Genomic DNA, 18,748 nt, shown 5'->3' with positions numbered 1-18,748 from the left:
CAATTACCTGAAGAGCTAAATGCAGAACTTGTATGTTTGTATGGCCCAGGAACATGATGAGGCCAGAAAGGCATCCTTTTTCTTTCATAATTTCTTCTCTGTTGTGTGGGATTGAGTAGGGCAACCCCAACTAAATCCTACAAGTGTCCATTCTTGTACTGCTGTAGCTACGAAAAGAGACTAGGGTGTTACGCTGCCTCCATTGTAATGGAAATAAATCAAAATGTCACCTACCACTGCAAACAAAAGAGACAGTTCCTAATGTTTTTTGACAAGTATGTAATAGATATAAAAAACTCTCCTAATACACACTTAAGATGTTCTTGCTTGTTATGTACTGTGAAGCAGTTACCATAATCTAGATTTAGGAACTGAAAAATTTCATTAGTGTGATAGAGCATGACAAAAAAAAATCAATACTCACCATTCTGGCTCTGTTTTTAATAAAGGAATATTCAAAGGGACTGGTCCACTTAGCCCAGTGGTCCCCAACCTTTTGCTATTTGCAGAAGACTCTGGTGGGCACCGGACACTGCGCTGCCGAAATGCGGGCATGTGTCCTGCGGGGGCACAAAAATGCCCCGGTGGGCACCATGTTATCCACAGGCACCGCATTGGGGACCACTGACTTAGCCTTAACTGGAAAGGGAGTCTGCATGGTAAAATGGGGGAAAACTGCAGTTCTTTTGTTCAGTGCATTTTACTCTGAGCAGGTGCCAATGACCAAAAACCTATTAAAGGCCATGCTTTTTAGCTGGGTAGGGCACAGTAGTAATAGATGTTTGTATTAATGATCCATTTGGGACTGGAGCCTATGCTGGAATAGGTAGTAGCTGAGTCAGGGTGACCAGACAGCAAGTGTGAAAAATCAGAACAGGGGGTAGGAAGATAATAGGTGCCTATATAAAACAGCCCCAAATATCTGGATTGTAAAATCGGGACATCTGGTCACCTTAAATTGAGTAGGGGTTTTTGGGAGTCAGTCACTTTTGCAACCTACTGTCTTGATTTTGCAAATGGATCTGCTCACAAAGAACCCTGCTTCCAATTAACAGATCCAGTTGCTGAATGGATCATACATTGTACAATTGGCAACATGCCTTTAGAAAAGAAAAGTGTGGGTATGGAATTGTATGAGATTTGGTAAGCCAACTTCTTTCAATTTACTTCATAGAGCTAGACACACAAAGATTATTATTTCTGGGATTGTAGAGGACAGGAAGAAGGGATCCTACTCCTTTCCCCCACCCTCACTCGTATGAACTCAAAGAGACATCAATTTGAAAGTTAGTTAGTTTTTCGAAATGAGATAAAAGTAGTTTCAGGTACTGCCCAACGCCAAACCCCTGCCTCACTCATCCTTTCTCCCAAGATTGGTTGTTTCTTAAGCCAATGACGTGATTATGTTTTTCTCTCCTGGGCTGCTGTATGAAGTGCTCACACGCCAGGAACCGGGGAGTCTGACTATACAAAAGAAACGCTGAACTTTTCTATGCACGAAGTGCCAGGAAATGCACAAAGCAAACCGCAGAAGTTAAGCATTTAAATGCCAGCTCCAGTAAGGTGACTTGTCACTCTGGCATTCCGGACGGACGGGATTAAGTTCCCGCTCCCCTTTTAATACAGGTGGGCCGAAAATGGCTCACACACGCACGTGCCAGGTTCCTGATTTTGTGCTTGACAACTCCCCCCCCCCCCCGCCGACAGCCCCTAGGGCCGCCGCTCCCGGACACCGTCCCGCGGCGAGCAGGGGCTGCCAGGGCAGGCTCGCTGAGCGCGGCGGAACCTGACCCGTGGCAGCGGGGCGGGCGCAGGAGCCGCTTCCCACCCAGAGGAAGAACGTGTCGGGTTCGGCGGACGCAGAGGAGCGCCCAGCCCCCGCTTCCTTCCCCCCCCCCCGCGCCTTCCTATTGGTTCAGCCGTCGAATCCTCGCTTTCTGCCACGCCCCTAGTCCGTGGGGGGGGGGTCGATTTGTGCGTCACGCCCCCATCCGCTCTACCCAATCGGCTTTGCGAGGCGCTAGTTTTGATTTGATTTCGCCGCGGCGTAGCGCCGGGGGGAGGAAGGGGCGGCGGCCCGGGAAGGCCCGCTTGAGGCCGGGAGGGAGCGCGGGGTGAGTAGAAGGGAAGGGGGTCGCACGCGTCGCGTCACGCGTCAAGCCTGCTCGCGGGGGCGCGCGCTGTAACCGTTGAAGGGGACGTGGCGGCGGCGGCGGCGGCGGCGCTGGGGGAAGGCGGGACGCGTTTCGCTGGGTTGGGGGTTATTTAGGGTCCCTGGGTCAGAGCTGATGGGCGCGGCTGCCTGGAGCGGGGACCCCGCCCTAGGCTGTGTGGCCGCGCTGACGGCCGCCCGCTCGCCCGCCGCTCCTCTCTCAAGCCTTGGTTGGGCGGCCCCGGCTCCAAGCCGGGCCCCAAGCCTTGCAGCCCGTTCTGACAGCCGGCCTAGTTCACCCCGCCTGGCCCCAGGCACCGGCGTGGGGGGGGGGGGGGTCTGTGCGGGCCTACAGCGCGACCTGACCACCCAGGGGCGGAGGCCCTCGTGTGGCGGAGCTGTCGTGTTGCCAGTTGGGGATCTATTGGGGTACCTCATTCACAAGGCTTCAAAACGCCTCCGGCCAGAATAAAGGCGTGAGCGCTTCCTCTTCTTCGCTAATGGCAGGTTTCAGAGCAGCAGCCGTGTTAGTCTGTATTCGCAAAAAGAACTGGAGGACTTGTGGCACCTTAGAGACTAACACATTTATTAGAGCAGAAGCTTTCGTGAGCTACAGCTAATGCATCCGATGAAGTGAGCTGTAGCTCACGAAAGCTTCTGCTCTAATAAATGTGTTAGTCTCTAAGGTGCCACAAGGACTCCTTTTTCTTTTTGTTCTTCGCTAGTAAACAAACGGGGGGGGGGGGCTTTTATGGATGCAGTAGAAGTAACCACGTTTCACGGCACTTCTGAGTAGCTTTTCCACAACCAATATTTCCCATTTCGTAAAACAAAAACAAAAAAAGTTGATAAATCATTAGAAGAGAGAGGTCCTCCAATGGCATCTAAAGCAATAGAATGTTCTTTATTTTTCAAATACTGCTGATTTTAAAACAAGATCCAGGACTAAGATCAGTGGGTCTCAAGTGATGACAGCATATGTAGGGGTCTAGCATTTGATGTTCTGGCTTCTCAGCTGCCTTGGAGCTTGAATCTGTTCTCGCTGTGGTCAATGGCGATAGAAGTGAACCCTTAGTGTGTGGAGAAGTTTGAGCAGGAGTTTGTCTTTTGTCTTGAAGTGATGCTCTTCTATTTGCAGCTGTAGAAAGGGTAACCTGAACTCTTCTGGGATATATGTGAAACTAATGTTTACAACCAGCTTTTGAATTGTCAGACTTCTGTAAATGGCTCTACTGCTGAATCTCATAAGGCAACTGCTAGAATACTTTGGTGTACCAGCTGATCAGGTAAACTGATATTACTAGTGATCTCTTGGTTTGCTGCTCAAGTTCATGGATGTATGATAAGCATGAATGAAGGTAGGTGAGTGCGTGTGTTGTGTTAGGAGATTTCTGTCAGTGTGTGCAGGTAGTGAATGAAAGATGTGTGCTGCAGTAAGGGGTTGTATGTGCTTGGGGTTACTGCATAATTTATACACATACCACTAACCCTGTGTGGACATTTCACTGTAGTGGTATAATCATTCTGGTAAACTTCCTTTTGTAGACAAGCCGAAAGGCCCATCTGATGATTTTCTTTGTTACATTTTGCCTTCATCTATTAACTTGCACGTAAGACTTCCAAATAGCAATTAATTCAATGTTTTATAGACCCTGATCTTGGGAGGTACTGTGCACATACAGTTTTTATGGATTTCAATAGAAATTACAGGGCCTCACCATCTGTGGATCAGGACCATAATGCTTAGAAAACCTAATGTGTCAGACGGTTATGCAACTCTTTTTGATGTGTACTAGATTGAAAATGTCCAGCACTAATTGTAGCGCCACAAGTTTTAACCTCCAAAGAACTTACATCTGCTCAGCATTTCTCATATCTATGTACAAATTTAATGTGGTAGTAAAAATGCCACCACTTGTTCTACACCACTGTTGCTACTGGTGGAACTGCACTAGTGCTAGACCAACTGTAGGAAAAGTGCTAGTGTAGACAAGGTTACACTGACTAAACTTTGTTTTGTTTAAAGTTCTCTGGTTTGACAGTAACTTTTTTTTTTTTTTTTTGGCAGTTCATAACAAGGTGGGAAGCTCATATAGACCATAGCAGTGTTGGCCGTATGATTGAAACATGTCTTCCTTCAACCCCCTTCTCAAGAAGGCACTTTCTTCAGGTATATGCTCTCATAAGGAAATGTCAGGTGAAGGTATCTTAAATCTTTTTGTGTGATTTCCCCAATCATTTTTGCTTGCAGTGGTTTGTGTATCCAGATACAGGCTACATTGACTCATTTGTTCTGGGTCGAGCCTTTGTTCTCAACCAACCTTCTAGATACCCTCCAGTCTAGGAGGTATAGTTAGTTTCATCCTCTATTGATCTTCATGTAGAGTGTCCTGGCACATCTCCACATACATCCCAGAAACTTGAAAACTGATCCAGGAAGAGAAATCCTCCTGAGGCCATTTCTGAACCCTCGCTCTATTAGGATAGCGAACATTTTTGTAGACCAATCTAAGTATGTAACTGTCAGGTCACATATGGTATGATCTCTTAATGATTTTGAAAAACATAATTTTTTGTATCCTTGAGTTAAAAACCCAGATTTCTTTTGTTTATCTTTATAGATTATATCAGCTTGGCAAAGTAAGGAATATGGATCTACTCGAAGCATTGTTCGTAGAGTTGGGACAGTTCTTTCTTTAGAACCTTGTCCAAGACCTCACTTTCAGGTGAGTGGGTTATTGCTACTCTTAAGATTTCATTATTTAAACAAGAAGTCTCATGTTAAATTTAACAATGGCTTTCCGAATCTTTTTATTTTTCATGACTATGGTAATACTGCATCTTTTCTGTTCAGTGTCTTTCACTTATCTAATACCGAGTCCCTCTTATCTGAGGAAGTTTTGTTAAACCCAAATTCTTGACTTTGCAGAGGCCTGACTTTTTTCTTGCTTTCTTTTTAGATGGTCCAAGACCTGAGTTCTTTGGATTATGATGAACAAAGTACAACTCCAAGCTCTGTAGTTCCATCTCTTGGTGATATTCTGAGGGTGGTAAATGATGAGGGAGAAACTTTTGCTAGATTTAGGCAAGTAAAGGCTCTGTTTATTTTGGTAGGAATGACTCAGGTCCTGTAGCCTACGATACTGGCAATTGTCTAAAGCTTTCTGGGCCCTAGCAAAATTGACACTTTAAAAGTTACCTCTTCCTCAAGATTTTTTTTTCCAGCAAGTCTTGCCTACATTTTAGCTAATATTATATAGCATACACATAGATTGGAGGATTCCCAGACTTTGAGCTCCTTCCTCCCTGTTGTTGTTGTACATTACCAAGAAAGTTGCTGGCACTTGCACATAGTGCTTTCATTCACAAAGCCTTTGGGGGTGGGGTTAATATTGGTGGAATCTAATCCTAACACTCTCCATGAGATTATCACCTCTAACCTTTTATTGTTGGGTAATAAACTCTATCCCCTTTTTGCAGATGAGAACATTGGGGCAGAAATATTAAAGGGTCCCTGTTAACTCAAAATCACTTTTGTTAAATTGTTACCCACTACTGTTACAAGTAAACCTCTAAGACAGAGGTGGGCAAACTACAGCCTGTGGGCCGCATTCAGCCTGCAGGACCCTCCTGCCTGACCCCTGAGCCCCCGGCCCAGGAGCCTCGTCCCCGGGCCCTCCCCCGCAGCCTCAGCTCACTGTGCTCTATAGTAAGGGGGGAGGGAGCAGGGCGGGTTGGATAGAGAGCAGGGGAGTTTGGGGTGGTGGTCAGGAGGTGTGGGGAGGTGGATAGGGGTCAGGGCAGTCAGAGGGCGGGGAACGGGGGTTGAATGGGGGCAGTCAGGAAGGAGAGGGGAGGGGGTTGGATGGGGTGGTGTGGGGGCAGTCGGGCAGGATTTCCGGGGGCAATCAGGGGACAGAGAGAAGGGGTGGTTAGATGGGGCAGGGGTCCCGGAGGGGCTGTCAGGGAACAGGGGTGGTTGGATGGGGCAGGGGTCCCGGAGGGGCTGTCGGGGAACAGGGGTGGTTGGATGAGGCCCTCAGGCCAAAAAGTTTGCCCTCCCCTGCTCTAAGAATACCATAATTGAAAGAAAAGTTTTACATATTTTAAAAGTTTGTTTGCCTTGGGTGTAGGCTGTGTCACCATTTCTTCTTTCATTTAATTTTTTCTGCTTTCATGCAGTACGAAGGGAATATAATTAATAAAATAGGAAAATGTAAATTGTAAAATAACATATTGTTGGGGAACTTGGACAGGCATAGCACGCGAAGTTATTTTTAACAAAAAAAAAAAACCAGACACAAAGTTGACAATGTATGTCCCTTTTAAATGACTTTTACCCAAAGTCACAGAGGAAGTGGATATTTCAGAGCTAGAACTTGGTTGTTTATGCTGCTTAGTGTGCTCAGAGGACTAACCCACAGTTCAGTTAACATTTGGTATTTTTATTGGATATTGGAAATCTAGTTTTTATATTGCATGGGTTTGTTGTCTTCTGATCTTGTTTGTTGGTGTGAAACTACAAAAGAAGTAGGGAGATCAGAATTGGCTGGTACGTTTTGCTTTTTTTGGGTTAGAAGGAATATTGCAATACTTGTCTCTCTTCTTATCACGATACTTAAGCTGTTAGTGATGTCACGTTGCTGCTATAGTACAAAAACTGAGAGAATTGCACAAAAAGAGAATAATTTTTATGATCTGGCACTTTAGTTATTAGAAATGTCTCAATAGGGGATCATATGACTTTCTAGGACTGCTATACACAGGGCTATATATACTATGCAATAGATGGGACCTGATTGCCAAAGAAAAGAGGAGCTTGTAGCCAGCTGTAGTGGTTTATCTCCCCAGTTTCTTGGGTCTTGACTGTGTTATTATCCAGGCTGCCTCATTCATAAGCCTACACTTATAGTTTCCCCATTCTAACTACAAGATGAACTCCAGCTTTAGGTCCATGGAATACTTGAAGGGAGCATGCATTGTAATCCAAATTGACTTCTCTTTGTGGGGTAATCTGGAGAGCAAGAGGAAACTGTGGGTAGGCCCTGGTAGCGCAGGGAGACAGAAGACAAAATTCAGGTTTCAGAGTAGCACCCGTGTTAGTCTGTATTCGCAAAAAGAAAAGGAGTACTTGTGGCACCTTAGAGACTAACAAATGTTACATGCCTGCCTAAAGCAAAATGATGAATCCCATGGCATCTTGGGAAAAATGCAAAATTCCTTGGCTGGAAAACCCCCTGGGCTATGATTGAGATGAATGAAGCAGGTGACACTGTTTTAAGTTTTGTTTCAGGCTCTCTACTCAAGCAGGTGACACACTATCAGTTTATACCCATTTAATGTTTTCTAGTTATCTGCCATAAGGGCTACAATGTGTGTCTAGTATTCCCCGCAGTGCAGCTGTCTTATCCCTGAACCCACATGCTGCTTCTGGGACTACTAACACTCTTGGGTGTCATAGCTGGGTGTGTCTCATCACCTTCTACACCCATTTCACTTCTTTGTCCATGCATCTAAATTTATAGCTGCCCTCTTCATGATTGTCTCTAGGCAGAAAGTGCTCTTTGTTACCTCTTTTTACAACCCAATCATTCAGCATAACCATTGTGTAATGGTCAATCTTTGCTCCTGAGTAAATTGCCGAAGTATTCTAAAAAGTGCATTTTCAAGGGGTTTTTCTTAATAACCTTTTAAAAAAAAATTTAATACTTAAAAATGCAACATTTAGTGCTTAAAGAACAATGTAATGCAAAATGTCTTGTGAAAGAGATGAAGTTCTGAAACATTAAAGACTAATCTCATTGTCAATGGTGTTTCATACCTTCAATTTCTTGTAACTTAAAAAATGCATTTTTAATCTAATCCTTTTCCCTGTGGGTGGCATGAAACTGTTGCTATTCAGTTGAAACTTTTAAAAGTTTTATATTTTAATTTTTTAGGGCTGAATCAAGGGGAAAGGAAATAATTACAGTTGATCATGATGTATCTCCAGCTATAGTTTCCTTGCCAACTGTTCTAAAAAGTAGAGCAGAAAAAGAAAATCTTGTGAATGAAGAAGCAATTAAAAAAATTTCTGCACTTGAAAATGAGTTAACTCTTCTTCGTGCCCAAATTGCTGCAATTGTTGCAGTGCAAGGATCAAGAAATAGTAATCAATCAGGTAAGCTTGTTTTTGTTTAAACTACAGTCTTTAAACTTTGAGCTTTCCTTTGTTTTATGCCCGTACTACTTATCCCGTGATTTACTTTTTATCTAAATTTATGTGAATTAAGTGAAAAGTATTTTGAATGCAGGATTGTTTTTGTCTGTTTCTATTTCTTATATTTATAAATTAATTTTTTTCACTCTTCACATTCTGGACAGTTCATCACCTTCAAGTTAGAGTTGATTTAAATCATCTTTTTTTCTGGTGAAGCCCACAATAGTGTGTATCATTCTGCACTGTCACATCAGAGAGTGCCTGGGCCACCAATTCGATAGCCTCACCCTTTATATTATAAGGGTGAGCAAGGAGCAACCCTATATTTAGCCTGCCTAACACTTTGCATTATAAAAGATTCTTCTGATCTTTTTTGCTCTAACATCTAAATTGTTTGTAGCAAGTCTTTTATAATGTGTCAGGGGAAAAGCCCTTGGACTAGAGGGTTTTCTTGGTCTTGTGGAATTTTGTATAGGTTTAGCTGAGTTATAAACTGTTAATTACCATTACCTTTGTATTTAATAAAATTTTAGGTATGCTGCCAAAACAATTGAACAAAACATTCTAAAGAGCTGGACCCGTGTCTCGAGCAGCACGCTCTGCACTGGGTATGCCTAGGAGCTACTGTATCAATGAGAATTGTGTGGGTGGAGGGAGAGACTTGTTGAGACTTGTTTGTGTGCATTATGATATTGTTTTTAATTACATGGTCACATTTAGGTTTTTTTCCAACAGGACCCCTGCCTCATTCAGTGCACAGGCTGGATATACAAATGGACAGAATTAAGGTTGCATAGACATCCTAAATCTGGCATTTCCTAAGTTTTGAGTGCTTGATTTTGAAACCTAAATAACTTTCGCTTAACAGTTCTTTTTATCTAATTATTTCTGGTAGCACCATGTTGTGCTAGGTGTTTGACATTTTAAGAAAAAACAGTCCTTCCCAGATTAGGATCTTGCAATATAACTCAGACACCCTGGACTTGGCTTGATCTTCTCAAAATTTCAAATCTTAGTAACTCATTCTCTGAATTAAAAAAATACTACTACTTATTTTCTTTGATAGGTTCAGATGTCTTGAATTCATTTGGCATTCCAAGTGGTTCTTTCCCAGTGCCAGCAATGACTTCTACTCCATTGTTCACCGCATCAGATCACTTTGTAATTCCTCCACCTCCCCCACTTCCCTCCATAGCACCATCTGGCTTTGATGCCAGTAATTCAGCAATTGAACTTATTAAACAACGTCGTACTGCAAGTAAGACCAACTCAACAACTATTGACAAAGGTGAACACCAGAAGACCCAGGGTGTTCTTAGTATGATGGATGTTTTGAAGGATATAAACAAAATTCGACTGCGAACTATTGAGAAGTAAGTTGATTTAAATGGTATATTTTTGGTTTACTCTTAAATACACAACACTACAGTATTTGGGGAGCAGCAGATAATGCTGGGGTGAAAACCTGTTTAATGGATAGGTGCTCCTGACAACTGCCTGAGGTGATCGAATCATAAATCGCAGGACTGAAAGGGTCCTTGAGAGGTCTTTCTAGTCCAGTTCCCTGCACTCAAGGCAGGGCTAAGTATTATCTGATTATCCCTGACAGGTATTTGTCTAACCTACTCTTAAAAATCTCCAATGACAGAGATTCCACAACCTCCCTAGGCAGTTTATTCCAGTGCTTAACTATCCTGACAGGAATTTTTTCCTAATGTCCAGTGTAAACTGCCCTTGCTGCAATTTAATCCTATTGCTTCTTATCCTATCCTCAGAGATTAAGGAGAACAATTTTTCTCCCTTCTCCTTGTAACAACTTTTTATGTACTTGAAAACTGTTATCCTAGTCCCTTTCTGCCTTCTTTTCTCCAGACTAACAAACCCATTTTTTTCCCAATCTTTCCTCATAAGTTATGTTTTCCAGACCCTTAATCATTTTTAGTGCTCTTCTCTGGTTTCTCCAATTTGTCCACATCTTTCCTGAAATGTGGTGCCCAGAACAGAACACACTACTCCAGTTGAGGCCTAATCAGCACAGAGTAGAGTGAAAGAATTACTTTTCATCTGCTTACAGCACTCCTGCTAATATATCCTGGAATAATGTTTGCTTTTTTTTGCAACAGTGTTACATTGTTGACTCATATTTAGTTTGTGATCCATTCTGACCTCCAGATCCCTTTCTGTAGTATTCCTCCTTAGGTAGTCATTTTCCATTTTGTATATATGCAACTGATTGTTCTTTCCAAGTGGAGTATTTTGCATTTGTCCTTATTGAATTTTATCCTGTTTACTTCAGATCATTTCTCTAGTTTGTCCAGATCATTTTGAATTTTAATCTTGTCCTCCAAAGCACTTGCATCCGCTCCCAGCTTGGTATTGTCTGCAAATTTTAAGTGTACTCTCTATGCCATTATCTAAATCATTGATGAAGATATTGAACAGAACCGGACCCAGATCTGATCCCTGTGGGACCCCACTTCATATACCCTTCCAGCTTGACTGTGAACCAGTGATGATTACTCACTGGGAACAGTTTTGCAACCAATTATGTACTCACTTTATAGTAGCTTCATCTAGGTTGTATTTCCCTAGTTTCTGAGAAGGTCATGCAAAACCGTATCAAAAGCCTTATTAAAGTCAAGGTATACCACATCTACTGCTTCTCCCCTATCCACAAGGCTTGTTAGGCATGTAGTTTGTCATTTAACACTTTCCTAAGGGTACATCTACACAGCAAAATTCCCCTCTCCCCACATGGGCAGTGAATCTCACACCTGGGTCAAGTGACTCAGACTTGCTCTATGGGGCTAAAAATAGCAATGTAGATGTTCCTGCTCAGGCTCTGAGACCCACCTGCCTTGCCTTGCTGGGTCTCAGGGCCTGGGTTCCAGCCTAAGTGGGAATGTCTACTCTATTTATAGCCCTTTAGCACAAGCCCCACAATCCTGCCCCAGTTGACCTGGGCTCTGACACACTGCTGCTGTTTAGGTTTTTTGGTCATGTATATGTACCCTGAGAGATTTTGAGCAGGCAATTTTTCCCTTAAAGAGTGCTGTATCTTCACTGCCTAGAGTACCAAGTGAAAATACACTACATACAAAAGCAAAGCATTCTCTAATTTAAAACTGTAGTCTCCTGCATAGGTCAGTCAATCTTTTGTCTTCTGTTTTGTTTGTTTTTTTTGATTGGGGCTATTTGGAGTTCACTTACAAAATCAGCTAAATGTGCAGGAAAACAGATCTGAACAAATGAACTTTTGAGTTCATAGTAAAAGGACAACTCCTTGGGGAAATATTGGAGAACTAACAGTACATCCAAAATACACTATTTCTATCTTTGAAGTCTTCAAAAATGTATAATGCATGTGTATATGTTAACTGAAGATTTTGCTGAACCTAGACCCAAGTCGTTTAGTTTGGTACAAATAATTTTTAATATTTACATGGTTTTGGTCAAAAAGCTAAACTTATGTGATTACAAAACCTATGATTATTAAATATTTGTGTGACTGATATCCTGTGTTCAGAGCCAAAAAGCTCTTTTAGATGTGATACACAGGAAACTAAATAAACACATTTACTGAACTGGAATAAAAATATACTCTAAGGAAGTAGGATAATGTCGTCTGTTTAGAGATCACTATTGAAGTAAACAATTTAGTGTGTATATATAAGAACCGAGGGTGAAATCCTGGCCCCAATTAAGTCAGTGAGTGTTGTCAATTGGGCCAGGATTTCACCAAGCATATTGTGCACAATAACTGGCACAAACAATTGTGGGAAGATTTTATAGTATAGCAGATTTTAATAAGGCTTTACGTGCCTTCAGTATGTGATTTCACCACTTAAGTACTAGGGGCCAGATTCAAAAAGGTGCTTAGACTCCTATAGAGGCAGTTAGAAGCCTATGCCCAACACTTCACCGCCACTAATGTTCTCAAAACTCAGTTGCTGCCTAATCCTGTATGGCACCTAAATCTCTGAAGGACCTAAGTTTCTGTTGGTAGGTGTGCTCAAACTGCCTAAGCTCTGACACTGCTCTGCATCAACTGAGCTTCTGGGAGCCTTCTTGCACACCTAACCCCAGTGGGATTTTCACACATCTCCCTTCTCCCCTCCCGCCCCATCTATCTCACCTGGAGGGCCTAATCTGGTAGGTGTGTGCTGAGCACACCTAACCCACACAAAAGGCAGCCAGGGGCAAGCAGGTCAGGAATTTTTGTGCCTGGCTGACTGATTCAGAATTCCCAGTGGTTCGGGTACTCACCTGGGATGTGACAATACTGGGTTAAGTCCCTGGTCCAAATCAGGCAGAGCAGGGATTCGAGCTTGGGTTTCCAGTATACTAGGTGAGTTCCCTAACCACTGGCCTTTTGGCTGTGTGGGGGGTGGAGAGAATCTCTCTGATATTCACAAGAAAGGCTCTTGAATGAGGTCAACCCTAACTCCAAGAGAGGGTTCACGATGAGAATCCCAAGCAGAGATTGGTGCCTGCCTTTGGTCATCACTCTGGCATGTGAGGCTCAGATCAATGAGAGTTAGACTCCTAATTCCCTTTGTGCATCTGGGCCCAAAGCCCCATTACTTTCCTTGGCATTTCACTTCTGGCTACCTTAGGCGTCTCCCTGCTCAGCTTGCTGGCTTCTGAGAATCCCTTTCTTACTATCTAACTCTCCTATACAATGCGTGGGGAGTCTAGGTGCCTAACTTGAGGCTGTAAATTCCACTGGGTGGCAGGATGCCCAGAAGTTAGGCATGTCTAAATTCCCTTTCTAGTTCCATGCTATAAATTAAACTTTCAGTTCCATTTGCAAATCTACAAACTGTATCCACAATCTTTGAGCACGAACTTGTGGGCAGAGCTGAGGTACTCTGAAAAATCAGGGCTTACTTACTCAGTGCTTTGGATTCATAAATAATACCTGACTGGCTTTCAAATAGATATTTTAATAGTATTTCTTATGTGGAAGTTCAGATACATACTTGAGAACAAAACCAACCACTGATGCATCTGTGCCAGTTTAGCATCCAGTTGCTCGTTGTGGATATTTTGTTGAAGTGTCCTTGTTTGCAAATGGGATCTTGTGTGGTCAACTGGATAAACATGTATATTTGCAAGTTTAATTTTTTACAGAAGTCTTGCATCAGACCATATTACTTTATTATTGTAAAGTCTTTTGAGAAACTTTTCAGCTTTTTGTTGATCTTTATGAGAACTCATGAAGATTCAATGTTTTAACTGAAAACAAATAGGGACAGTAGAGTACTTTAGGAGCATTAAATTAACTTTTTTTCTCAGATTCATAGATTCTAAGGCAAGAAGGGATCATTGTGACGGACCGTATTTGATATGGCAGTATCTGGTAGTACAATGAGACCTCTTTTTAAAATTTTATTTTTATAGGCCTGCCACAATATTCTAATACCTAGAATAAGGAAATAATATCGGAGGTATTATGAACAACTTAAGTATTTGCTGTGATTGTAGGCAGGGGATTTTTCTTACTATTGTCACATTTACTTTTATTCTTGTTTGGTCATGGTGAGCCATTTCAGAATACAGTTAGCAATATTACTTGCTAAGTTATGTTTCTGTAACCTGAATGGTATGTGAAGGTGGTCTAGGGTGTAGACTGTAGAGCATACTAGGATAATGTAATTACTCTCCGGGACCAGCATTAAGTTTTCATGGACACAGTTTGTCTTTGCTCTTTGTAGGTCACCTGGCGGTACACCTTTCCCTAAGACAAGAAAAAGGCAGAGTTCACAGTGGGATCCAGCAGCTCTAATAGCTCAGGCTCTAAAACAGAAATTTGCACATCAAAATGGCAATGATTCATTGGACAAAGAAAACAGATCTTGTGACACCTCCCCATTTTCCAGTCCAGAAGCCCCTCTGGTGAGCTCTTATTTACTCTGACTTCCCAAAAAACCCAAACAAAAATCACTCATCATGCTTTCCATCACTTACACATGAGTATTAGGTTATCAGGGAATGTTGGTGGTCTTGAGACTCTGGAATCATGGAAAACCAGTGAGTGAGTGGCATGGCTTGTTGATGGAATTAACTGTCATGGAACACTGAAGAGAAGAGTGGAACTGTGAACTGATAGCGGCTTAGTTTGTTAAAATCTTAAAATTTGTGGAAAATGGGCAGAACATCTGATAATGTGACTGGAGGAAAGCTTGACTAGCTCTTACTTTTTCAGTCCTCGGTGTTGATTTCACAAGTGCCTGTTTTTTATTCTTAGTGTAAAACTGAAATCCAATATTATGAAAGCTGGTTGGTTACCAAACGTAAATTGTGACTCAACATACCTATCATCAAAGGAAGTGGTAGAAATCAAGTGACTAACTTGATTGAAGTAATGAAAACAGAGTTCCTTTTAAAGTTAAATATACTCATTGTCAAGTGGCAAGATAGAGAAAATTCATGTTCTGATTTAAAAAAAAATGCAGTTAATCTTTTTCTGTGAGATCTTCGGACAATTTTATTCAGTGGCACAGTTGCTCTTGAAGTGGAAGAGTAGATTACATCAGTCTGATCACGCAAGTGAGATTTAACAATGGTATCGTAATTGAACATAGCAGCAATGATGATTTGATTACTTCACAACTTTCCAGCATCTGCTTCGTTCAAGAGCAATTTCTGTTAATCTTGAACACCCCCAAAAAGGCAAAAATCACCTTTAAATTGTTTGACAAAGTCTAGAACTTGATAAGAAAGTTGTAGCTGCCTTATGCTGTCAGAACTACCTTCTATCTAGCACAAAAGGAACACTTGATATAACCAATTACATTCAAGGCAAAGAACTTCACTCTTCTGGACTGATTTAAGTTACTATGTATGCTGCTAGATCAGAGGTGGGCAAACTAGGGCCCGTGGGCCACATCCAGCCCGCAGGAACATCCTGCCCCGAGCTCCGGCCAGGGAGGCTAGCCCCCGGCCCCTCCCCCGCTGTCCCCTCTCCCCTGCAGCCTGAACGCGGTGCACCGCCAGTACTCTGGCCCGCCGCTCTTGCCGGGCAGCGCAGCGGCGTGGCTGGGTCCAGCATGGTAAGGGGATGGGGAGTAGGGGGTCCCAGGGTGGCAGTCGGGATAGGGAGCGGGGGGCTGTTGGATAGGTCAGGGGTTCGGGGGGGGGGGTTGGATGGGTCGGGGTTCTGGGAGGGGGACAATCAGGGAGCGGGGGGGGGTTGGATAGGACGTGGGAGTCCCAGGGGGCCTGTCAAGGGTCGAGGGTCTGGATAGAGGTTGGGGCAGACAGGGAGGAGGGGGGGGTTGGAAAGGGGCTGGGGTCCTGGGGGGGCAGTCAGGGGCAGGACCCCAGGAGGGGGCAGTCAGGGGACAAGGAGCAGGGAGGTTGGATGTGTCAGGGATTCTGAGGGGGGCAGTCGGGGGCGGGTAGGGGGTGGGGGCCAGGCTGTTTGGGGAGGCACAGCCTTCCCTACCCAGCCCTCCATATAGTTTTGCAACCCCAATGTGGCCCTCGGTCCAAAAAGTTTACCCACCCCTGTACTAGATGCTCCAAAGTGAGAGAGAGAATACAAGAGCTAAAAGAATCAACACTTCTTTTAGAACAAGATGATTGATCAAACAATGAGAAATGACCTAATAATGACTACAAGCATGTATTGAAAGTGTTCATTAGCATTACTGATTTTTTCATCTTTAAAAGCCAAGAATGCAGAGAGATGTCTGACAAACCTATGTAATTTGCTCAAAAAATAAAAATACAGTGAAAGATTAGAGAATGTCTTGGGTATAATAATTCTTAACATCCTGGGCAGAGAGAGAGAGAGAGAGAGAGAGAGACACACACACACACACACACACACACACACACACACACACACACACACACACACACACACACACACACACACACACACACACACAAACGCCCATCCATATACAGTGGTGTAAAAAATCATTATTCTCCTGCCACAGGAACTGTGGAAGATGGCCATAGTCCTTACTGTAGGACCCTTGTTAAGTACTGGCAATAGGAGTTGTGTTGTAGGTAGGAGGGTTGTGTTGTGATGCGCAGATTCTGAGCAATATTTCTGCCCATACAGCAGCCTGCAAAGGCTAACATAATTTAGCCAAGCCCGTAGGAAATTGTGTGTTATGTCAGGGCCTATCTAGCCACTGGAGTAGCTCAGAATTAGGAGGGCACAAAAGTGTTTTAAAGTGAGTGTAGTTCTTCTACCTCCTACTTCCCTCTTTCTCCTGGCATGCAAATTCTGTGCATTGCCTCTTAGAGGTGCATTACAGAATCTCACCTTTGGTGTTCAGCAACCTTATTTTAAATCTCAGATATTTTTCAAAATAACAGTTCCAAAGCATGTTGTGGAACATCAGAAATTCTGTTGCAGCTACCATCATATTCATGGTTGGTTGACTCAGTGAAGCTAAGAATTCTCAGGAAGACTGTCTTTATTTGTTTTCTACCATAAAAGTGTGTGTTTGAAATTTGCACTGAACATGAGGAAAATTTAATATCAAAATAGTCTGCATTTTACACAACTGTACAGCTAAGTGTTACATTTATAAAACACAGTTGAACAAGATTAGAGATACAATGGTTGCCGTCTCAGTAAAAATGTAGGATAATATAAACACTGGAACTACACAGACAAAATCTGCATTATATTTCTTAGATACTGCAGATCCCTTCCATTAAGTAATCAACATGATTGATCCCAAATACAAAAGTTATAGAACTGGTTGATCCTAGAACAGGTTGTGTCAAATTGTTGGAAAACTGTGAAAGTAAATTAATGGAAGACTGTTTGAACTCAATTTGACAACTTTTAAGACCTGTTGTCCAGCCAGGTTATCCATCAACTGCTTGTGTGTGAGGGGGCACGCAGCTGCATTGGTCTATTGCTGCTAAAAAGGCAAATAAGTTGTTGAGTTTATCCATATCTTAGGTCAGATACAGAAGCAATGGTAGGCCTTTTTATTTAGACAGGGGACTTCAAGCTTTTTGTTTTTAACAATGTGAATGTTCTTTTGTGTTTTGAGTAAATACTTACACATATGAAAGGGATTGTTCATGTACATTGTTTCAACTTCACAAAACATTTATGGGTTTCATTTTTCCCAGGCTGGGGGAAACTGCAACAGCCCTTCCAGCCTGCAGTATCTTTATGCTGAAAATTTTATTCTTTCCCTGTTGAGTATTCTTAGACACTTTATAGAATTAAAGATTATTTTGATTTTTTTTTTTTTTAGGTTGGCCGTCCCATTTTGAAGCCAAACTCAAAGAACAACCTTATAAAAACTGAGGAAGTAACACAGGTATCAACAGGGAAAGCAAGGGTACACATTTAACTGGTGGTACCATGTGGAAAAACCCAACAACTTGCATGCTTATGAGTGGCAGGACCACTTCTGGAATAATTTCATAAAATGTGTACACTGGGATATGCTACTCCCATGCCCTAGGAGCTATGGTTTATAAAACTACCTCTTTTGATTTGAGTGTTTCAACAGCCAAGCTTGTCAGTGTGTTGTCTGCTTATAAAAAATACTTGATTGGCATTTATTACTTTATAGCTTCAGACATTCTTGTCTGAAGCTAAGTTTTTAGATACTCTGAATGGGAAGCAGATCATATAAAAAAGACTGCATGTGTCTCAGTGTGGAGGCTGAAGTATACATGGGAGTGTGGAAACAAAATATTAACAGCTCAGGAAATTAAGTTTTAAGTCAAGCAGGTGTATACTATGTAATCAATATTAATAGTCCCTCATTGAGAGGGTAGAATGTCTCCCTGACCTTCATTATAGCTTCCTAAAGCAACTTACTATTCCATGTTCAAACAATCTCTTAACTTATTCTGGATCAACAGAGAAGGCCTGCTTACTATGTAGTGATGGTACTTGCCTTGTTTTAATTAAGTCAGATATGAGCTGTGTGTTAATTGCCTGCAATGAGAAAAATTTGTGTTCTGTGGTAAAAAAGGCTCTGGAGAGACTTCTGCTTGCACGAGCATAATCTAAATTCATTATGGAAATAAACGTTCATTGACTATGGTGTCTTTCCCCTTTGCTTTCATATTTTAGATCAACATTTTGTTGTTTTGTACATAGTTTATAAAATAAATTTCCCTTTTATGTCACTGGTGGTGGTGTCCTGTACATCATTTGCAAATTCATTTTGGGTTTTATTTTTTTTTTCTTGTGTTGCCACAGTTTTTAAAAGATTTGGTCAACTTTTTTATTAAATCAAGCGTGCCCTCTAATAGACAACAAAAAGAGGAAAAGTAGATCTAAAATGTAATCTCTCTCCCTCTCTCTCTCTCCTACCAGAATATTGGGGGAGGAAACCTTTCAGTCATAAATTCAATAGGGTATGCTTGGTATTTATAAAATGGGAGAGGTTCTTCAA

At 42.3% G+C, this 18,748-nt stretch overlaps 1 protein-coding gene across 9 annotated transcripts; it reads left to right on the top strand.

Annotated features, from left to right (window-relative positions):
* The first annotated feature begins 1,954 nt into the window (after positions 1-1,954).
* MTFR2 (mitochondrial fission regulator 2) lies at positions 1,955-18,479 on the top strand. Of its 9 annotated transcripts, none has more exons than XM_043511035.1 (9): positions 1,955-2,114; positions 3,291-3,438; positions 4,221-4,355; positions 4,774-4,878; positions 5,113-5,237; positions 8,092-8,312; positions 9,418-9,724; positions 14,069-14,249; positions 17,591-18,479. In XM_043511035.1, the coding sequence occupies exons 2-9, from the start codon at positions 3,376-3,378 to the stop codon at positions 17,687-17,689; spliced, it is 1,236 nt and encodes a 411-aa protein (XP_043366970.1). In that variant the 5' UTR covers positions 1,955-2,114; positions 3,291-3,375; the 3' UTR covers positions 17,690-18,479. The 9 variants fall into 9 exon arrangements, with proteins under 9 accessions (XP_043366970.1, XP_038253880.1, XP_038253883.1 ...); XM_038397952.2 differs by having other exon boundaries at positions 1,963-2,114; positions 4,221-4,322; XM_038397955.2 differs by lacking the exon at positions 1,955-2,114 and adding an exon at positions 2,192-2,628 and having other exon boundaries at positions 4,221-4,322.
* Positions 18,480-18,748: the final 269 nt, after the last annotated feature.

This window comes from Dermochelys coriacea, chromosome 3, assembly GCF_009764565.3.
Source record: "Dermochelys coriacea isolate rDerCor1 chromosome 3, rDerCor1.pri.v4, whole genome shotgun sequence".
Classification (NCBI taxonomy): domain Eukaryota; kingdom Metazoa; phylum Chordata; order Testudines; family Dermochelyidae; genus Dermochelys; species Dermochelys coriacea.
The sequence above is the reverse complement of the archived record's forward strand: the minus strand, read 5'-3'. Positions and strand labels throughout refer to the sequence as shown.